General features: G+C 41.7%; 1 protein-coding gene and 1 pseudogene across 1 annotated transcript in view; one reads left to right on the top strand and one right to left on the bottom strand.

The window, feature by feature from the left end:
* Positions 1-8,598, bottom strand: part of PCCA (propionyl-CoA carboxylase subunit alpha) — a 404,157-nt gene extending 395,559 nt beyond the window's left edge. Inside the window, exon 1 of the mRNA XM_055335978.1 lies at positions 8,479-8,598. Coding sequence (XP_055191953.1) covers positions 8,479-8,583 — 105 coding nt within the window. The 5' untranslated portion in view covers positions 8,584-8,598. The remainder of the gene's footprint in view (positions 1-8,478) is intronic.
* A 10,071-nt stretch (positions 8,599-18,669) lies between these two features.
* Positions 18,670-19,263, top strand: LOC129516612 (high mobility group protein B1-like; annotated as a pseudogene).
* The last annotated feature ends 3,111 nt before the right edge of the window (positions 19,264-22,374 follow it).

Raw genomic sequence — 22,374 nt, 5'->3', positions numbered from 1 at the left:
AAATGTAACAACAAAATAGTTTACATTTTTACAAATTCTCCCTAATACTGTAAGGTACATAATGGTCTATTGCATGAACAAATCAACATAATCTTTTTACAAAAGACAAAAATCAAACATATGTCTTTCATCACTAACAAATAAAGGCTATAACTGATTCCTGCTGGCAAAAACCAAATTTGCATCTTCCAGAGACAAAACACAATCTGGGGTAGACATTTTAGGTATTCTAATTAGCTTCGGTGAGTGAGAACAACAGTGATGTGTATGTCTGGGGAAGGGAACACTTCAAAAAGCAACTTACCACCCAGCAAAGAACTATGATAGGAGATCTAAATTCCACCCCTAACTCTAGGACTTGAGCAAACCACTATGACCCTGCTCTCTGCTAAGAAATGAAAGCTTGGATGACTTCCCTATAAGGTCTCTTACCAACCTAAGCCACTATTATCCAAAAAATAAGAGCTTAGTACAATATATCTAACATGCACAAAACTCTGATGATCATGGGAGGATATACAGTAAATCCAAAGTCAACAAGCAGGCCAAGAAGGTAGTGACCCAGATCTTACTGCTGAACTACTCTGAGAGTAACAAACATGCAGATACTTGGTGGAAATAAGAGTCAATTTCATAGATTTTAATAAATATGAATTATGCATTAAGCTGCTAGGCTACCTCTGGGAATAAAAGCCTCAGGACTCTATTTCATTAGATGAGCCCATGAGAGGGGATCCCTGGGTGGCGCAGCGGTTTGGCGCCTGCCTTTGGCCCAGGGCGCGATCCTGGAGACCCAGGATCGAATCCCACATCAGGCTCCCGGTGCATGGAGCCTGCTTCTCCCTCTGCCTGTGTCTCTGCCTCTCTCTCTCTCTCTCACTGTGTGCCTATCATGAATAAAAATAAAAAAAATAAATAAATAAAAATAAAAAAAACAAATAAATAAATAAATAAAAAGATGAGCCCATGAGGAATAAGCTAAACTTACCCCAAAAGGAAAGAGTTTCTATCCCAGAACCATTCAGAAATCTTGTGGCCAAGCTCTGAGCAATATTTGGGTCTGCTGACTCAAATGAACTATACTTACCTTCAGGAAACTATCAGTAACCTAAAACTAGAATAAAGTAAGTCTATGTTACAGTTCCTAAAACTAAATCCACTCTATTACAAGTTACACCTGGCCAAAATGTAAAAGCTATAGCACTGTGATCGAGCTGGTTTTGGGGAATCTTTTTATTACCATTTAAAATACTTAATTCTAAGATCTAAGACTATATTTTACCACCAGTATATAAACACACACACACACACACACACACACACACACACACACAGCTTGTACACATGTGAATTTGTGATAATGTGGCGCAAAATTTTGAAAAGCATGGATCCCCCTGGTTAGCCAAATAACTAGAAGTAGAAATGACTCAAGCAGAACTACAACAGCAGAACTATAAAGAAGAAACAAGTGTTTGGACCATTTCCACAGCAAGGCTGAACTGGTTTGTAGTTGGCCCCATAAAGGCTTTCTCTGTTCCTGTTTACTCCTGGCAGACCTTCATGAAAGGTCAAAGTTATAAAGAATATAGGTCAAAAATCAGAAGATTTTTGTAGAGATACAAGATAAAATTTCTTTTCTATTTTAATTCATTTTTGTAATCTCTATACCCAACATGGGGTTGGAACTCTCAATCCGAAGATCAAAAGTTGCATGCTCCAATCAAGGACTAAGCCAGCCAGGTGCCCCTAAATTTTTTTTTAAATACAGACAACAGTTAGTAGAAACCTGCTTATTTGCACCTCTACACAGAATTTTATCATTTTTGTTAAGCATATTTTGTTAAACTGGCTACAAGCCCACCACAAAAGAAAAGAAAAAAGAAAGAAAAGAAAAGAAAAGAAAAGAAAAGAAAAGAAAAGAAAAGAAAAGAAAGAAAGAAAGAAAGAAAGAAAGAAAGAAAGAAAGAAAGAAAGAAAGAAAATTTAAGTAGGCTCCACACTAGGGGCTTGAACTCAAAACCATGAGATCAAGACCTTGAGCTGAGGTCAAGAGGCACTCCCAGTCCAAAATCTTTTAAGGTACTTCCTAAAACCAGGAGTTCTAGGGGAAAAACCTAAATCAACTCCAATTATAAAGACCATTTAGCCTATCACAGCCAAAAGGAGAAAGGTCAACATGTACAAAATGACTTCTCAGAAACCTCTTACCATTGGTTCTTTTCTACAAGATAAAGATTTCCTATATTTTTCACACTTAGAAAAGAAATGGCTTATAGTGTGGCACATGACAAGTAATAGAACCTTCAGAGTCACAAGACTTGGGTCAGCTCTTAGCTCCACTGCCTCACAGTTATGTACCACTGGGCAAATCATTTCTCTGGACTTGTTTCCTTTTAATAAAATACGAAAACACCTCCTGGCTTCCCTATAGTTGTCAAAAGGATCATACAAAAAAAATCACAAAGATTTTTTTTGAAATGATCAAATCTCAAGATTCTCTGGCTCTGCCTCCACAAAGAGCACCAGAAAACTATATACATCAACTCTAAAATTTTATCATCCCACCCAGCTCCCCTACCAAGCCATTCTTGCCACCCCAGCCATAGCAGATGTTGTTAGAGATCATACAGATCCTCTTCAGCAGGCAGCGCAGCATCCCCAGCTGCTGTGTTGACTACTCACAGTTCACACCTGCTCCCTAGTCTGACCAATTTGCCTTTACCAGACAGTTCTCCATCAAGCCAGGAAGCTACCACTTCTCAGCCCACAGCCAATGATTGAGTAGGCAGAGGGTTCAAAAGGCCATCCCCACTCACCTCCACATGGGGCAGTGTTGCAATCTGGTTTTTAAGAACTGGCTGTCCAATATGGCAGCCACTAGCCACATATAGCTAACTGAGCACTTGAAATGAAGTACACCAGTCCAAATTCCAATGTAGTCCAAATATAAAATACACTCCAAATCTGGAGCTTTAATACCAAAACAATGCAAAAGTCTCCATTAATATTTTTTACATTTATATATTGAAATATTTTGAATATATTGAATTTTTTAAAATACACTAATATTAATTTCACCTTGTTTTACTTTTTTTTTTTTTTAAGATTTACTTATTTGAGAGAGAGAAACAGTGAGAAAGGGCATAGTGGGGAGGGACAGAGGGAGAGGGAAAGAGTCTCAAGCAGACTCTGCACTGAATGTGGAGCCCCCACAGGGCTCAATCTCACCACCTGAGCCAAAACCAAGAGTTGGATGCTCAAGCGACTGCACCACCCAAGCAAGCCCTTGTTTTACTTTTTAATGTGAGTGCTAGAAAGCTTTAAATTACATTCGCAGCTCACATTACATTTCTATTGGACAGAACTAATCTAGAGCAGCACTTCTCACTTTCCTGTGCATCAACATGACCTGGAGGGCTTCAGAAAGCATTTGCTGGGCTCTATCCCCAGCTTCTAACTGGACATTCTTCTGGGGTACAACTACAAAATCTGTATTTCTAACAGGTTCCCAGGTAATGCTACTTCTACTGTAAACTGAGTCCCCACTTTGAGAACCACTGCTCCAGATCTCCCCTGTGGGGTGAAACTAAAGCTAGTCTCTAGCTGGGGTCCCTTCCTTGCTTAGCTTTTTATCCCCCGTGCTACCCTGCTTTCTTCACACTTCTATTGACCACCACCTGCACAAAATCCCTTTTCTGTGCTTCTAAAAAAACTAACCATCCCACTTCCAACAGAACTGTTTTTCCACAACTACAGCCTTCACAAAGTGTCAGATCAGTGGCAACTAATGAGATGAGAAAGACTCCTGCATTTTTTGTAAAACAAGTATCACAGTTATTTATTGGATTGCTAGTTGCCCTTATATAATGTATTCTATGCAGTCAACGCTAGAACAAAGTTTATTCATCCCAATGAAGGAATGTTCCTTACTGTTAAGACATGGACAGCTCTAAGGCCTACTGCTTCCCTCTTCTCTATGGCTACTATGGTGTTCAAACTAGCTTTCGTGCCCAAGATGTATAAATATGCACTTTATTCTCTTTATTAAGTTTGTTAATATGGTATGATAAAAGCACTGAAGTCAGATTTTATTTTGAATCCTAAGTCTCAGGACACCTGGGTGGCTCAGTGGTTAAATGCCTGCTTTCGGCCCAGGGTGTGATCCTGGGGACCCAGGTTCGAGTCCCCCGTCAGGCTCCCTGCATGGAGCCTACTTTTCCCTCTGCCTCTCTCTCTCTGTCTCTCATGAATAAATAAATAAAATCTTTAAAAAAAAATAATTAAAATTTAAAAATAGAAAATCTTTAAAAAAAAAAAAACTGGAATCATTTGAACAACTCCTTGAACAACTCCTTTTCCCTCACTCTTTTGATCAAACTGTCCCCTAACTTTCCTCCTTATTTAGAAAAGCCTTTTACTAATCATTCCTCGGTTCTGAACCTCTTTTTTCATAAGATTTATTTATTTACTTGAGAGAAAGATAGGAGGTGGGTAGGGTCAGAGAGAGTGGGAGAGAAAAACCCAAGCAGACTCCACACTGAGCCTGACAAGGGGCTCGATCTCACAACCCCAAGATCACAATCTGAGCCGAAACCAAGAGTTTGAGGCTTAATCAACTGTACCACTGAGGTGCCCCCTAAACCTCTCAAGAACAGAATAAAATCCAAAAAGCATATATATATATATATATATATATATATATATATACACACACACAAACATCCAGAAGTATTTTATTCTACCAGAAACTGATATCTGTAATAATCTTAGAAACTGTTCTTCCCAAGTGATGGTCAGAAATCTATTAGCACATTGGAAAGATATACCTCCATGCAATTCTAAAGCATTCAGAAAGGTTTAAACATTTTTTTTCAAGACTAGAAAAGAAATTCTTAGATTTTAAGGAACATAAAGCTTGAGTATTTAAGTTTGGTGAATTCACCATATAATATCACTCAAATGAAGACAATTTGTAATTGTAAAAGCAAGGTTTGGGAATCATGCCACCCAAGATTTAAATTCCACCTCAGTGGTGCCCTAAAGCAAGTCACTCAACTGCTGAGCTTTGTTTCCTCATCCATAAAACTGCAACTTTTTAACTAGTTGTCAGATGGATAAGATGTAATACATGAAAACCATATAAGACACACAGAAGTTCAATCAACTGTAGCAATTACCATAAAACCTGGAGCCACTGAAAATGTAGACAGGAGAAAAAACTAGGTATTTAAACAGAACGTGTTTAAAAAGCTAATACACAAAACAAATAAGACTAAAAGGTAAACTCAACATGTACCCTAAAAGCAAACAAATTCTGTTAACTGGCTAAAAGAACGGGGACACTAGGGTCTAGAGTTGCCAGACTGCTTTCTAACCAACCAAATAGTTACAGGAGTGTAAGGAGGAATGAGAGGAATAAAATTTTCAAATGAGGAAAGCCTGGGTGGCTCAGTGGTTGAGTGTCTGCCTTTGGCTCAGGGTGTGATCCTGGGGTCCTGGGATTGAGTCCTGAGTTGGGCTCCCCCGCAGGGAGCCTGCTTCTCCCTCTGCCTGTGTCTCTGCCTCTCTCCCTCTGTGTCTCTCATGAATAAATAAATAAATTCTTTAAAAAAAAAATCTTCAAATGCTTCTACCTCAGATGCAGATTCAGTGGAGCACATTTCAAATTCATGAAAGAGAAGCACAGAGAGAAGCTAAGCAGCTATTCAAGTTCTTCCAAGCTCTTTCCCAGAAGTGACAGTGAACTCTGGACATTCCTCCCACCTGCAAAAGGAATTCCTTACTGTCACAAACATAACTCTACTCCAGTCAGTACTATCACACATCCAGCACCTATTGTATCAAATACTGGGCTAAGAACACAGAAATAGGGGATCCCTGGATGGCTCAGCGGTTTAGCGCCTGCCTTTGGCTCAGGGTGTGATCCTGGAGACCCGGGATCGAGTCCCACGTCGGGCTCCCTGCATGGAGCCTGCTTCTCCCTCTGCCTGTGTCTCTGCCTCTCTCCCTCTGTGTCTCTCATGAATAAATAAATAAAATCTTAAAAAAAAAAAAAAAAACACAGAAATAGACAAGATGCAGTCTCACAGTCTCTGCCAACACACTGAAAGAAAGCAGGAAAGAAAAATTCAAAGTTTACATATTACACAACAGTGTATAATTAATATCTAGCAGTAAATACTGTAACATCTTTCCTCTCACCTTCACCAATCTAAAATGTCAGTGTAATCCCCCTTGCCTCCAACATGAATGGCTTCACATTACTAAAAGATAAAGACAAAAACTAAGGGGCACATGGGTGGCTCAGCTGGTTAAGCATCTGCCTTCGGCTCAAGGTATGATCCCAGGGTCGTGGGACAGAGCCCCACATAAGCCTCCCAGCTCAGCGGGGAGTTTGCCTCTCCCTCCCCTTCTGCCTCTCCCCACCCCATACCCCACCCTGGTTCATGCTCCTTGACCTCTCGCTCTAAAAATAAATAAAATCTCTAAAAAAAAAAAAAAAAAAAAAAAAAAAAAAAGACCAAAACTAATAGCTTGATCTACAAAGCACAGCATGATATGATTCATACCTACCTTCCTAGCACCATCTAATATCTGCACAAACCGCCTCAGCAGGTTTTCCCAGTGCTTCTATCTTGTCATTCCCCCTGGCCATAGGACCTTTGAAAGTGATGTTCTTGCACATTTAACACTCATCTCTTCTCTTTGCCTACAAAAAGGTCACTTTACCCTTCAAAATTTGTTTTAGTTTTCACTTCCAAAGGGAAACATTCCTTTCTCTTAAGCAGTATAGCATGATTAAGGACACCAATTCTGGAGTTCTAAATCCTAGTTCTGCCATTTACTAATTCCATAGCTTTGAGCAGATCACAAAACACTTTGTGCCTCAATTTCTTCATCTGTAAACAGATTATATAGCTGTTGTGAGGATTTAATAAATTAATTCAAGTAAACACCACAACAATATTTATGACATAGAGCTCAAAATCTTGATTTGATCAAATCCCTCCATTTTATTTTCTTATAGCACCAAGACCTCTCACCTAATACCATTTTACATTTATCTGTCTCTCCCTAATAGACAAAAATGTCTAAAAGAGCAGAAACTATACTTGTTCCCTATCAATGGAACACAGGAATAATCCAATAAAGATGTGTTGAATAAAAAAGTAGCTGAAAGGAAGAAGCTGAGGCCCAGCAAAGTGACTTATCTAATACCCTACAAAACTTCATCTGTGTGACTCCACAGACCATTCCTTTCCACTACCCCAAGTTCCAGACTCCTACGTAAATGCTAAGAGTTGTGGAAACTGCAGTTGATGTGGCCAAAAAATGATTACAAACACAAAGCATTTAAAAACAATAAATTTTGTGGCAACATAAAGACTATTGTGTACTTTAAGAGTGGCATTCCAAAGTTGACGCTAAGCTAGTACAGGTGCAGGCTTACTTCCATTTCCAGCTCCAGCTCCACTGCTTACCTGGGCCTCAGTTCCCTCCTCTTTAAAAGAGTTGGATGGGCCAGATCATCTCTGAAATGTCTTCCAATTCTAGAGTTCAATGACAATAAATCATATTATGTGACAATTTTCTAAAAAAAATTTTTTAGGTAAGTTTAACAAGCAGACTGAACCAGATGGCTGGTGATTTTCAGGGAGATTTTTATTTTAAAGAATTTGTTCAAATAACATAATAAATCCTATTAACAAAGTAAGGTTATCTCTGTTCAGAAACTGCAAGAGACTCCATTTTCAAGAGAAAGTGTTTAACAGCCACCCAGAAACACTCCAACATATATGCCAAGGCTGCCACCATGAAACCTTGGGGCATACACAAACAGTGGCAAAATGTGTTTAGAACAGTACAAAAACCTGGCTAACCACTACGTAGAAAAGAAAAATAAATTCACAGAACAGAATATACAGTATACTGCTATGTAATAATTTAAACTAGGCTCTCAACCAAAACGTAAAAGGTAGCAGCAATCCTGGCATCGCAGATACTTTAAAAGTTGAGATAAACTCACAACCCTAGCTGTACTTCAGCAGCAATTCAGTTAGGAAAGAGGCAAGAGGCAAATTAGGAAAGAGGCAAGAGAAAATGGAAACTGTAAGGACCCTTAAAAATTCACCCTTGGGAGCTGACGGCCACGCCAGAGCCGCCGGGCGCGAGCGTGAGCGCGGGGAATGCACGTCCAAAGCGGCCAGAGGGCTGTCAGCCGCTCCCGGGCAGGCCAGCCGAAAGGGCACGCCGGCCGGCTCGGTGGGCCCCTCTGCCCTCCACGAGCCTCGCGGCAAGGGCTGCGGCGGGTGGCGCCCGCTCCCGCGCGCTGCAGCGCGGCCTCGGTGGGAGAGGGACGAGGGGCGCGGACGGCCGGGAACCCCGCGGTGCTCCCCGCCGCACCCGCCAACCCCCAGGCGGTGCGGGGCTGCGAGCCCAGCGAAGCCCAGGTCCGCGGGGAGCCGGGTCGCTCCTCACCTTCAGGGTCCACAGCGCTGCGCTCCGCATCAGCGGCTGCGGCCATCGCCGCTCACGCCGTCCGGCCGCGACGAGCGCCGCCATCCCCACCCGCAGCCCCGCCATTGTCGCCCCTGCAGACCGGCGCTCTGCTGACCTCTCACCCCGCCTAAGGGGCGGAGAAGGGAGCGCCAGCGCTTTCGCCAATCACGCGCCGGGAGCCGCGGCCCCGCCCCCTGCCGCGCAGGAAGGGAGGAGGGAGCGACCAGTCGAACCCAGGAAACCCGCAGCCCCGCGGCCGGGCGCGTGCGGGGACCCCGGGGGGAGCGAGGCGGGGAGGGCGCGCAGGAGATCTGGAGGCAGTCGGTCCGCGCCTGCTCCGGGTAAACCCGGTCCAGTTTACCAGCGTCCACCGAGCTACCAGCCCGGGGCCAGGCCACTCTGCGGCACTTAGTCACCTAAGCCCCGCAGCCACCCCACCCCCCACCCCCCCAGAGCCCAGTGTCCCAAATTACAGATATGCGCCCAAACTATATTCCTTTTCTTTGAAGGCATAAATTGCAATGTACCAAGTCAAGGCACGGTGTTGAATGAGTGTGGTAAGAGAAAACGCTCTAGGTCTAGAAATCAGAAATCAGAGCTCAAGTTCTCCCACTGCCTGGTAATATCTGCATGTCGGGAATTAGCCAAAATCAGGGACAGTTTCTGTTGCTTGCTAGCAGGCATCCTTATTAGTGTAACTACAAAAGGCCAAACCTTGTGCTAGATGTCTCAGATTCTGTCTCATTTAATCTTTACAAGAATCCTAAAGGCCGGGGATCCCTGGGTGGCTCAGCAGTTGAGCGCAGCCTTCAGCCTGGGGCGTGATCCTGGAGACATGGGATCGAGTCCCACGTCGGGCTCCCTGCATGGAGCCTGCTTCTCCCTCAGTCTCAGCCTCTCTCTTTCTCTCTCTGTGTGTGTGTCTCTCATGAATAAATAAATAAAATCTTAAAAAAAAAAAAAGAATCCTAAAGGCCCATACATTATTCCCACTTCGAAAAACTGAATTTATAGAGAGTTAAAGTCATTTAGATAGTAAATGGTGACACTAGGGTTTGAACCTGCAGCTGGCTATCTCCAGGGACTGCTCTTATGCTTTGTTATATTACAAATTTGTCGGGACGCTTGGGTGGCTCAGCCATTGAGCTTCTGCTTTTGGCTCAGGGTGTGATCCTGGAGTATCATGCTCCCTGCATTGAGCCTGCTTCTCCTTCTGCCTGTGTCTCTGCCTCTGTATGTGTGTCTCTCATGAATAGATAAATAAATCTTTTTAAAAGAAATATTTATTAACATACACAAGAGAGAAACAGTATTATGACCACCCAGGCCCTCATTACACAGCGCCAACAAATCAACATTTTGTAAATCATGCTCCATCAATTCCCCCTGTTTCATCTTTTGCTAGAGTGTTTTAAAGCAAATCTCAAACATCAGGTCACCTTGCCTTCATATAGGCCAGTAACAGGGGCTCTGATCTTAACTATTTTGATACTCCTTCTGAGTCACCTTGAGAGAGTTACAAAGCTAGGTATGACCTACAGTATGTTACAGCATGGCAAATGCCTAAAGATACAATCAAAATATTCGGGGATATCAGAGACATGACATTTAATGGAACTGTAAAATTAAGTAGGAACTTTCATGACAGACAAAAAGGAGTATCAGTTTCACAGTATTTCTCATTGAATTCATCTAAGCCTGGAATCATTTCCTACCAAGAAATCTGCTTCTCTTTTTTTCTTTTTCTTTCTCCCATTTTTAACCTTTGGATTGGTTCACCTTAGATCCTATCTGCTTTGTCTTATAGAAGTTCTTTTCATGAAAGTCATTTGTGGCAGAAACTACTTGTCCCTTATCTATTTGCTACTCATTCCTTTAATAAGAATTCCTAAATTTTAGCTATACACAGGCAACCCAGCCAAAGGCTACAATATCTAGCCTCCTTTACACAAGATGTGGCCATGTGACTAAGGGCTGGCTTATGGAATGTAAGAATTGTGCCCTTAAAGAGTAGAGGCATGCCCTCCATTTCCTCTGCTCTCCTTGAAATTACATGTGCTGGTGAGTGCTGGAGCAGTCATCTTTTTTTTTTTTTAAGATTTTATTTATTTATTCATGATAGACACACAGAGAGGGAGAGAGACAGAGACATAGGCAGAAGGAGAAGCAGGCTCCATGCAGGGAGCCTCACGTGGGACTTGACCCCAGGTCTCCAGGATCCGGCCCTGGGCTGAAGGCGGCACCAAACCACTGAGCCACAGGGGCTGCCCTGGAGCAGCCATCTTAACTCCAAGACAGGATCCTGAAGACAGCAGAACAAAAGATGGGGGGAGCCCAGGACCCTGACATTGTGGAGTCATCTTACCATAATGCATAGAAGGTTCTAGGTCAGAAATAAAGTTTTATCTTGTTTAAAGAACTTATTTCTGGCTTTACAATAGCAGCCAAAACTGTATCTTAACCAGATCATAATTTAGTATCTAGAAGTGAGGTGCTGACATAATGAAACCTGAAATGAATGGTAATAACAGTGACAACCCCCAAAAAGAAAGCAGAAGCTGAAAACTGATCACTCTTATTGCCAGGGTACCTCATTGGTAAAATGGTTACTGCAAACTTTTGGACAATCTCGCTATCACTATCACTGATACAACCTGTACTTCTTACATGGTGTTTTCAAAGGAACAGTGGCATTTTAAGTTGGAAAGTTCTACCCTGTCTGAGCTGTGCTGGGAAACATCCCAGAAACATCTGGGATGTTTCTGATCTCCAAAATCCACTTCCTGGCTGAAATGTCTGAAAACAGTTGTTCCATATATTTTGTCCACTTTATCCATAGTGATGGTTATTCAGTCCAGAAGCAGACTGGAGTCAGTTACCCCATAACAGCCAGAAGCGTGTCTTTTACTCAGAATTTTGAAAGTATCCTTACATCATTTTCTAGCTTCCAGAGTTGCTCTTATTCTTGATCCAATGTATCTTCCTTCTTACAGTTACCTGGCCCCTATGCCTTGTGTGGTGGGTATGGAATAGAGAATAAGTCGGGGTTGCAAATGATATAATCATGAGCAGCCAATATGCACAACAAATAGCAAGTCTCTACTCTACCAAGAGACCCTGATCTTTGAGCTACACATATTTGGCTCTCTTTGAGTGAGTATCTCTGTAGACCAGGTATACTGGATTGGAAACTATGTTTCCTGAAACCATCTTTCCTGTATGGTTCCTGGTTAGATTTAACCAAAAGAAGAACTTGTAAAATACTTAGAAGGGAGGAGTAAAGCAGTAGCCATCTCCTTTGTAAGATAAGGAACAGTTTCCTGGAAAGTTTCCTTTTCCAAAGTTTCAGTTTGTCCTCAGACACAACCCTATATCCACTTTGTTTTTCCCAACTGCTAAGCCCTGATGACCCCCAGCAACTCAAGGCCCACCACTGGATGCCTGACTGCAGACCCACAGATGAGTAACTATCCAGAGGTAACTATTTCTTTTTTCTTTAAAACTTTATTTATTTGAGAGAGAGAGAAAGAGAGAGTAGGGGAAGGGACAGAGAGGGAGGAAGGGACAGAGAATCTCAAGCAGATTCTGCACTGAGTGCAGAACCTGAAGCAGGGCTCCATCTCATGAACCCAAGACCATGACCTGAGCCAATACCAAGATTTGGACACCTAACTGACTGAGCCACCTAGGCACCCTCAGACATAACTGCTTCTTATTGACCCCTCCAGGGGATCCTTCTCATTCCCATTTGGCAACCAGGTATGTTTGGCTTCTCAGCTATCCCTCAAGCTCCAACTTGTCTACCTTGCCAATGTATCAGGCTATCTCTTTCTCTGATCTTCTGGAAGGAGCCTATAGCCATTGACTAATGTGAAAATGCACCAAAGGAAGGAAAAATAACCAGAGTTTTCAGGAATTGCTGGCTCTGAAGTGATACTAATTCCTAGAGACACAACATGCCATTGTATCCCACCACTGAAAGTAGAGAATTTGACACAACTGATTTGGTTTTGTTTTTTTAAGATTTATTTATTCATTTGAGAAAGAGAGAGCAGAGGGGAGGAGAAGAGGGAGAGAGAGAATCTCCAGCAGACTCCCTGTTGAGTGTGGAGCCCCAGGCTCAGTGCCAGGACCCTGAGATCATGAGCCCAGCTGAAATCAACAGTCGGCCACTCAGCTGATTGAGCCACCCAGGCATCCAGCACAACTATTTGAGTGATGAAGGGGTGGACTGTGACAGGGACAGCTCATTGTCCCCTGTTATCCATCTTACTCTCATTAGTAAAAGAACTCTCACAATTTAACTGGGTACATGGTAAGAACTACATTTCCTTAAGTAAGGACTTCCATGGCAGCAAGAGTGGCCAGGTTACTAAGTTTTGCCCAATGGGATGTAAGCAAAAGTGACATGGACAACTTTTGGGTTGTGTCCTTCAAAGGAAGAGGCATGTCTTCCACTTTCCCTTCTTTTCTTCCCAGCTTGCCAGAATGCAGGCAAAAGAGAGTTGAGGAGATGGCAGAAACTGACTAACTGCTCTCCAAATATGTTCATTATTCCTGAGCACACTACTAGGCAACATTTCCTAGCCTCCTTTACAGATAGATGCAGTGAGATACTTGCATTCTGGCCAGTGGAATGTGAGTGAAAGTGAGATATACCAACTTCCAGGCTAGAGTCATAACTTCCATGCATTCCTTCACACCCTTTCTCCTCTCATCTGCTGAGACTTCTGGAAGGTGCTAGATAGAAGGAGCACTGATATCTCAATAACTAAGTAGACTAGGATTTTTCTTGCTGTCCCACACTAAACTGTGACATGACCAAGAAATAATTTTTTATTCACTTAAGCCACTGAGATTTGGGGATTACTAGAACAGTCAGTCTATGCAGCCTAATAGAGCATTAATAGAAGTAAATAAAATAGACTAAAAAAGACTTTTGTACACATCAGAAGGGAAAAGGTAATATTTAAAAGCAAAGTAGATTTTCTTTTCCAAAAATGGAATAAAAGGATAGCTAACACTGGGACACCTGGGTGGCTCAGGGGTTCAGTATCTGCCTTTGGCTCAGGTCATGTTCCTGGGGTCCTGGGATTGAGTCCCACATTGCGCTCCCCACAGGGAGTCTGCTTCTCCCTCTGCCTATGTCTCTGCTCTCTCTGTGTGTCTCTCATGAATAAATAAATAAAATCTTTTAAGAAAAAGAATAGTTAATAATTATATACTTCATTAATTTTGACAAGAATTATTCAAAATCAAAGTACTGAAAATATTTTTTCACCATTACTCTCAATGAAGTAGACCACTGCTTAAAAACTGTTAGAATTGGCACAAAAACAGACACATAGATCAATGGAACAGAACAAAGAACCCAGAAATGGACCCTCAACTCTACTGTCAACTAATCTTCAACAAAGGAGGAAAGAATATCCAATGCAAAAAAGATAGTCTCTTTTTTTTTTTTTTAGATAGTCTCTTTAACAAATGGAATTGGGAAAATTGGACAGCCACATGCAGAAGAGTGAAACTAGACCATTTCCTCACACCATACACAAAATTAGGATCAAAGTTCATAAAAGACCTAAATGTAAAACAGGAATCCATCAAAATCCTAGAGGAGAAGACAGGTGGCAACCTCTGTGACCTCAGCCATGGCAATTTCTTGCTAGACACATCTCCAAAGGCAAAGGAAACAAAGGCAAAAAATAACTATTGGGATTTTATCAAGATAAAAAGTTTTTGCACAGCAAGGAAACAGTCGACAAAACCAAAAGACAACCGACAAAGTGGGAGAAGATACTTGTAAATGTCTTATCAGATAAAGGGCTAATATCCAAAATCTATAAAGAACTTATCAAACTCAATACCCAAAGAACAAATAATCCATTCAAGAAATGGGCAGAAGACATGAAACAGACATTTCTCCAAAGAAGACATACAGGGGTGCAGCCTGGGTGGCTCAGAGGTTTAGCGCTGCCTTCAGCCCAGGGCATGATCTTGGAAGACCTGGGATTGAGTCCCACATCAGGCTCCCTGCATGGAGCCTGCTTCTCCCTCTGCCTGTGTCTCTGCCTCTCTCTGTGTGTCTCTCGTGAATAAATAAAATCTTAAAAAAAAAAGAAGAAGAAGAAGAAGAAGACATACAAATGAGGCAACAGACACATGAAAAAATGCATAACATCACTCAGCAACAGGGAAATACAAATCAAATCCACAATGAGATACCACCTCACACCTATCAGAATGATAGATGTCAGCAGGAATGTGGAGAAAGGGGAACCCTTGTACACTGTTGGTGGGAATGCAAGCTGGTGCAGCCACTCTAAAAAAACAGTATTTAGGTTCCTCAAAAAGTTGAAAATAGGGCAGCCCTGGTGGCCCAGAGGTTTAGCGCCACCTTTGGCCCAGGGCGTGATCCTGGAGACCCTGGATCAAGTCCCACGTCGGGCTCCCTGCATGGAGCCTGCTTCTCTCTCTGTGTGTGTCTCTCATGAATAGGTAAATAAAATCTTAAAAAAAAAAAAGTTGAAAATAGAGGTACCCTATGACCCAGCAATTGCACTACTGGGTATTTACCCCAAAGATACACATGTAATGATCCAAAGGCACCTGTACCCCAATGTTTACAGCAATGTCCACAATAGCCAAACTATGGAAAGAGTCCACATGTCCACCAACAGATGAATGGATTAAGAAGAGATGGTATATATGTATATATACTACACACACACACACACACACACACACACACAATGGAATACTTACTCAGCCCAAAAAAAAAAAGAAAGAAAGAAATCTTGACATTTGTAACAATGTGGATGGAACTACAGGGTATTATGCTAAGCAAAGTAAATCAATCAGAGAAACAAAATTATCATATGCTCCCACTCATATGTAATATCTAAGAAACAAAACAAGATCATAGGGAAAGGGAGGGAAAAATAAAGCAGGATGAAATCAGAGAAGGAGACAAACCATAAGAGACTCTTCTTAATCATAGGAAACAGGGGCGCCTGGGTGGCTCAATGGTTGAGTGTCTGCCTTCGGCTTGGGTCACAATCCCAGGGTCCTGGATGGAATCCCACATTGGGCTCCTGGTGGGGAGCCTGCTTCTCCCTCTACCTGCGTCTCTGCCTCTCTCTCTTTCCCTCTCTCTCTCTCTCTCTGTCTCTCATGAACAAATAAATAAAATCTTAAAGAAAAAAAAATCATAGGGGGCAGCCCGGGTGGCTCAATGGTTTAGTGCCACCTTCAGCCCAGGTTGTGATCCTGGAGACCTGGGATTGAGTCCCACGTCTGGCTCCCTGCACGGAGCCTGCTTCTCCCTCTGCTGTCTCTGCCTCACTCTCTTGTGCTGTGTCTCTCATGAATAAATAAATATTTTTTTTAAAAAATCATAGGAAACAAACTGAGGGTTGCTTAGGGGAAGTGGGGTGGGGGTATGGGGTAACTCGATGGACATGAAGGTGGACTTGTGATGTAATGAGCATTAGATATAAGACTGATGAATCACTGAACTCTACCTCTGAAACTAATAATACATTATATGTTAATTAATTGAATTTAAATTTAAAAAACTGTCAGAATAAGGGGTGCCTGGGTGGGTCAGTTGGTTGGGCATCCATCTCTTGATTCCAGCTCAGGTCATGATCTCAGGGTCATGCAATTAAGCCCTGTAAGGGGCTCTGTGCTCAGTGAGGTATCTACTTCAGATTGTGTCTCCATCCTTTTCCCTCTGCAACTCCATCAAATAAATAAATAAATAAATCTTTAAAAAAGAACTTGTCAGAATAAAATATACATTAACAATATCAAGAACAGTATCAATCCTATGAATAATAACCAAGGTATCTAAAAATGTGGCAAGGATATCTTAAAGAATTCAGTATTAGAGTAGGCTCTAGAGAAGGAGTTGCCTTTTTCTGTGTAAGTAAAAATAAATATTTCAGGCTTTGAGAGGCACATAAGTCTCTGTTGCATATTCTTTTTTTTCTTTCTTTAACAGCCCTTTGAAATGTAAAAATTTTTAAATTAAAGTCTTAGTTTGTAATCCTTATAAAAACAGAAAGGAGGCTGAATTTGTCCTGGGGTATGCTCTGCTACAGAGGAGTGCTATACTAAGTTCACTCCAGGAACCAGTGCCAATTGGCCAACCATGGGAGAGTTCTATGACAATTTTGTGATATCTTCTAATGATTCAAGTATATATCCTAATACACAGTCTATGGTGTATTTGTTCAGGATGCTGTAACAGATATACCATAGACTGTGTGGCTTAAGCAATAACTATTTCTCACAATTCTGGAGGTTGGGAAGTTCAGGATTCTAGAAGTTCATGTTCTGCTGGGGGCTACTTTCTGGTGTGTAGATGGCCATCTTCTTTTATCCTCACACAGTGGAGAGCAGAGAAAGAGGAAGCAAGTTCTGAATGCTCACTCTATGCCAGAGACTGTTCTGAGCAAAAGGGTGTTTTGAGACAAAGCTGAAGGAAGAGGAAAGGCCAGATCCTGAAAGCATGTATTATGCTATGGAGTTTGGGGTTTTCATCTTCAAGGTCAGAAATCACAATGGAGCAAAATGTGGGCCACATATGGTACAAGGCTATATTTGGTTTTAGCCCTGTGTGTGTGTGTGTGTGTGTGTGTGTGTGTGTGTGTGTTGCGCACACCTGTGTACACAGGTGTGCTTGTTAAATTAAATTAGTTAACTAGGGACGCCTGGGTGGCTCAGCAGTTAAGCATCTGCTTTTGGCTCAGGGCATGATCCTGGAGTCCCAGGATCGAGTCCCACATCGGGCTCCTGCATGGAGCCTGCTTCTCCCTCTGCCTGTCTGCCTCACTCTCTTGTGCTCTCTGTCTCTCATGAATAAATAAATAAAATATTTTTAAAAAATTAGTTAGCTATATTCAAAATATGGCAGCTTTCGAATGAAATTCCAAATTTTCTACTTCTCTTGAGATACTGAAAGATTTTAACAATGCAGGGAGTGATTCCCACCTGAAAACATTCAAAGGCATCTCCGTGTGCCACACTCAGCCCTTTATTTGTTCTGTTTAGATGCTTGTGTTCTGCATCCCTGTTTTTTGAGGTGGAAAACCTGAAGCATCTTAATCCAGGAAGCAATACTGTATTTGCATTTTAGAAAGTTGGGGCACCTGGGTGGCTCAATCTGTTAAGCGTCCAACTCTTGATTTTGGCTCAGGTCATGACTTCAGGGTTGTAAGATGGAGCCCTACATCTGGCTCCATGCTGGCCTGAAGCCTACTTAGGATTCCTTCTCTCCCTCTTCCCCTCTCCTCCCTCTCCCTCTCTAAAAAAAAAAAAAAAAAAAGTATTTTACACCATTCTAGAACTAGTGCAAGATAAATCTCACAAATATAAGATGCAGCATGCATAAATAAATAACAAATTGCTGAAGAATATATACATTTGGACACTATTTTCACAAAAGCTTTAACATATGTGAAACAATTTCATATTATTGGAGAACACATACGTAAGTAATAAAGGGACGAAACAGCGTATGGGAATACTAGTCTTAATTTTGAAAGACAAGTTGCCCTTCCTGAGGGAGTCTGTGTTTGTTTCCTAGAGCTGCCATAACAAAATGCCACACACTGGGTAGCTTAGACAACAAAGATTTATTTTCTCACAGTTCTGGAAGCTAGAAATCTAAGATCAAAGTGCTGGCCATTCCATTTCTGGGGAGAATTCTCCCTGTCTTGTAGACAGCTGCCTTCTCATTGTGTCTTCACATGCTCTTTCCTCTGTGTGTGTGTGTTTGTAGAGGGAAAGAGATCTCCTTTAAAAAAAAAAAAAAAAAAAAGAAAGAGATTTTCTAAAGTCACTAATCCTGTCATTTCAGAGTCTGACCTAATAACCTCATTTAACTTTTAATTACTTCCATAAAGGTCCTATCTCCAAATACAGTAACATTGGGGGTTAGGGGTTCAACATATGAATGGGATGGGGGATACGTTCAGCCCATAACACTGTCCCATTAAGGGTCACACAGAGTACCCTCTTTGCCCATCAATGAAAATTCACATGTGTGGCATCTGGCTCCCGCTCTCACAGCCATTGAGCTCCATAGAGCTCCATAAAGACAGCACCAGGGCAAATGAGAGCCAGACAGGTACTGGGCAACTCTGTTGAGGAAGATAATTAAACATGAGCCAAGGAGAGCCTAAGAAGCCAACAGGCAAAATGTCATCATATGCATTCTTTGTGCAAACTTGCTGAGAGGAGCACAAGAAGAAGCACCCAGATGCTTCAGTCAACTTCTCAGAGTTTTCTAAGAAGTGGTCAGAAAGGTGGAAGACCGTGTCTGCTAAAGAGAGAGGAAAAGTTGAAGACATGGCTAAGGCAGACAAGGCCCATTATGAAAGAGAAATGAAAACTCTTGAATGTATCTCCCATAAAGGGAAACAAAAAAGAAGTTCAATGATCCCAATGTGCCCAAGAAGCCTCCCTCGGCCTTTTTGTTTTGTTCTAAGTATCACCCAAAAATCAAAGGAGAGCATACTGGCCTATCCATTGGTGATGTTGCAAAGAAACTGGACAGATATGGAATAACACTGCTACAGATGACAAGCAGATACTTATGAAAAGAAAGCTCCTAAGCTGAAGGAAAAATACAAAAAGGATATTGCTGCATACCAAGCTAAAGGAAAGCCTAACGCAGCAAAAACAGGGAGTTGTCAAGGCTGAAAAGAGCAAGAAAAAGAAGAGGAAGATGAGGAAGATGAAGATGATGATGAATAAGTTGGTTCTAGTGCAGTTTTTTTTTCATGTTTATAAAGCATTTAACCCTCCTGTACACAACTCACTCCTTTTAAAGAAAAAAATTGAAATGTAAGGCTGTGTAAGATTTGTTTTTATTTTTTTTTTTAAGATTTTATTTATTCATTCATGAGAGACACAGAGAGAGGCAGAGGGAGAAGCAGGCTCCCTGCAAGAAGCCTGATATGGGACTTGATCACAAGACCCTGGGATCATGACCTGAGTCCAAGTCAGATGCTCAACCACTGAGCCACCCAGGTGCCCCTAAGATTTGTTTTTAAACTGTACAGTGTCTTTTTTTTTTTGTATAGTTAACACACTACCTAATGTGTCTTTAGATAGCCTGTCCTGGTGGTATTTTCAATAGCCACTAACTTTGCCTGGTACAGTATGGGGGTTGTAAATTGGCGTGGAAATTTAAAGCAGGTTCTTATTGGTGCACAGCACAAATTAGTTATATATGAGGATGGTAGCTTTTCATCTTCAGTTGTCTCTGATGCAGTTTCTACAAAATAATTGTTGTTCTGTTAACTGAATACCACTCTGTAATTGCAAAAAAAAAAAAAAAAGCTGCAGCTGTTTTGTTGACATTCTGAATGCTTCTAATGTTTCTGCCCAGGGAAGACTATTAGAGATGCAGTGACCAATGTTTCTATTAGGGGCTAGTCATGTAACCACCGTCTGCTCAGCATGTACCAAAACTCCAGATACCCAGAAGGAAAGCAGGTGTTCAGCATAAGCCACGTTGTTTGCACAGTCTGAGCACAGTGAGCCACTCTTACCAGTGGGGAACAGTGGGAACTATGTAACCAGGCCCTTCTAAGTATCACTTCAGGCTTGCTGTGTTAACTCTCTTCTGCACACTTACCAATGACCCCCTCAGCTCTGCTTCATTGCTCTTACTTCCTTATTAAAGATCGCTAAGGGATCCCTGGGTGGCTCAGAGGTTTAGCACCTGCCTTCTTCCCAGGGTGTGATCCTGGAGTCCCTGGATCGAATCCTGCATTGGGCTCCCTGCATGGAGCCTGCTTCTCTCTCTGCCTATATCTCTGCCTCTCTCTCTCTCTCTGTGCCTCTCATGAATAAATAAAAAGATATTTAAAAAAAAAAGATTGCTGAGATATCCAATGGCTAAGCACTAAAACTGGTACAGCTTTACATAAATTATTGTTTCTAGGATTAAATACCATTATCAATCAAGACCAAACATAGTATACCTTATGACTTAAAAGGCCCTGGAGGTTTATCGGTGTCCTTACAGACCATAACATGTTCTCTCCCAAAGTAACTATTGATTACATTCTTCTAAATTAATTATATGTCATACTTCAAGAGAGGATCCCACCCTCTTCCATCCTTAGTAATTAACCTAGTAGGCAAGCTCTTCAGTCTTATTACCACAGCAAAGACAGCTTGGTGACCACCTTATTCCAACAATGGATGTGGAAACATTTCAAAGCATAATCAAGGATGTTTAAAGTACATATTCTAACCTGCTTGCAACAAAATCCTGGCAAAACTAAAGACAGAAAAGAGAATAGAACCAAAGCTTCTTCTTTAAAAAAAAAAAAAGATTTTATTTATTTATTCATTAGAGACACAGAGAGAGAGAGAGGCAGAGAGAAGCAGGCCCATTCCGGGAGCCCAACGTGGGACTGGATCCCGGGTCTCCAGGATCACACCCTGGCCCGAAGGCAGCACTAAACCGTTGGGCCACCTGCGCTGCCCTGAACCAAAGCTTCTTTGAGCACCTCCAAATGCATGGTAAAAAATTGCCCCAACATTGGGAAATGAATGTGTTTTGGTAACTGTGTGTTTATTATCGGAATCAAGTTCTCTCTTTTCAGAGAGCCACAACTTTACCAGCAGCATAGACTTTCCTACTTAAAGAATCTTAACATCCTCTCTCTCCAGGGAAGAAACATTAATTTCATTGAAATTTTCATTAAAAAAAAAAAAGAAATTTTCATTAATGAGTTTTGTAAGGCTCAATACTTCACTGCCCATATCATCCTCAATCCTCAGATAATACAGAAAAGACAAATAGAATTCTCAACTCTAGTTAAATTTTTAGAAACTCTGGAACTTGGCCTAAATTGTTGCCTTTGGTCCTAATGACAATGAAATCAACTGCATAGCTGGCCCATTGACTCTCAACCTATTAATAGTTAGGCATCTTACCTACCTGTAAATGTCCCTAGTTATACACTTTGCCTTATTACAGGCTGATAGAGCCAGATATTACAAATGACTTACATGATATATTCAGTTAACTTTTTTAAAGTTATGGTCAATTATAATTAATGTAAGATTTACCATTTTAACCATTTTTAAGTTCAGTGGTATTAAGTACATTGATATTGTATAAACCATCACCACCATCACCACCAAAAGTTCTACCATTGCTAGAACTTTTCTCATCTTGCAAAATTGAAATTCCATGTTCATTACACTGCCCCTTTTCTTCTTCCCCTAGACCCCAGCCACCATTATTCTACTATCTGTCTCTATGAATTTAACTATGCGAGGTAGCTCATGTAAGTGGAATCAATGCACAATTTTATCAACAGATATGAGTTGCTTATCTAAAACATCCTTCAAGGGGATCACTGGGTGGCTCAGCAGTTTAGCACCTCCTTTGGCCCAGGGTGCAATCCTGGAGTCCCGGGATCGAGTCCTGTATCAGGCTCCCGGCATGGAGCCTGCTTCTCCCTCTGCCTGTATCTCTGCCTCTCTCTCTCTATGTCTATCATGAATAAATAAATAAAAATATTTTAATAAATAAATAAATAAATAATCCTTCAAAACAACCCTATTCACCATTTAAAACCCAGAGGAAAAATTTTTTAAATTAAATAAATAAATAAAACCCAGAGGAGGGCACCTGGGTGGCTCAGTTGGTTGGGCATCTGCCTTTGGCTCTGGTCATAAACCCATGAGTCCCTGCATAGGGGCACCCTGCTCAGCAGGGAGCCTGCTTCTTCTCCTCCCTCTGCCCTCCCACTCCCTGCTCCCCACCACCTGGCTCATGCTCCCTGCTCACTCTCTCTGTCTTGCTCTCCCTCTCAAATAAGTAAATAATATCTTTTAAAG

Source organism: Nyctereutes procyonoides, unplaced genomic scaffold, assembly GCF_905146905.1.
Source record: "Nyctereutes procyonoides isolate TBG_1078 unplaced genomic scaffold, NYPRO_anot_genome, whole genome shotgun sequence".
Classification (NCBI taxonomy): domain Eukaryota; kingdom Metazoa; phylum Chordata; class Mammalia; order Carnivora; family Canidae; genus Nyctereutes; species Nyctereutes procyonoides.
Note: the sequence above shows the minus strand (reverse complement) of the source record. Positions and strands in the feature narration are given on the sequence as shown.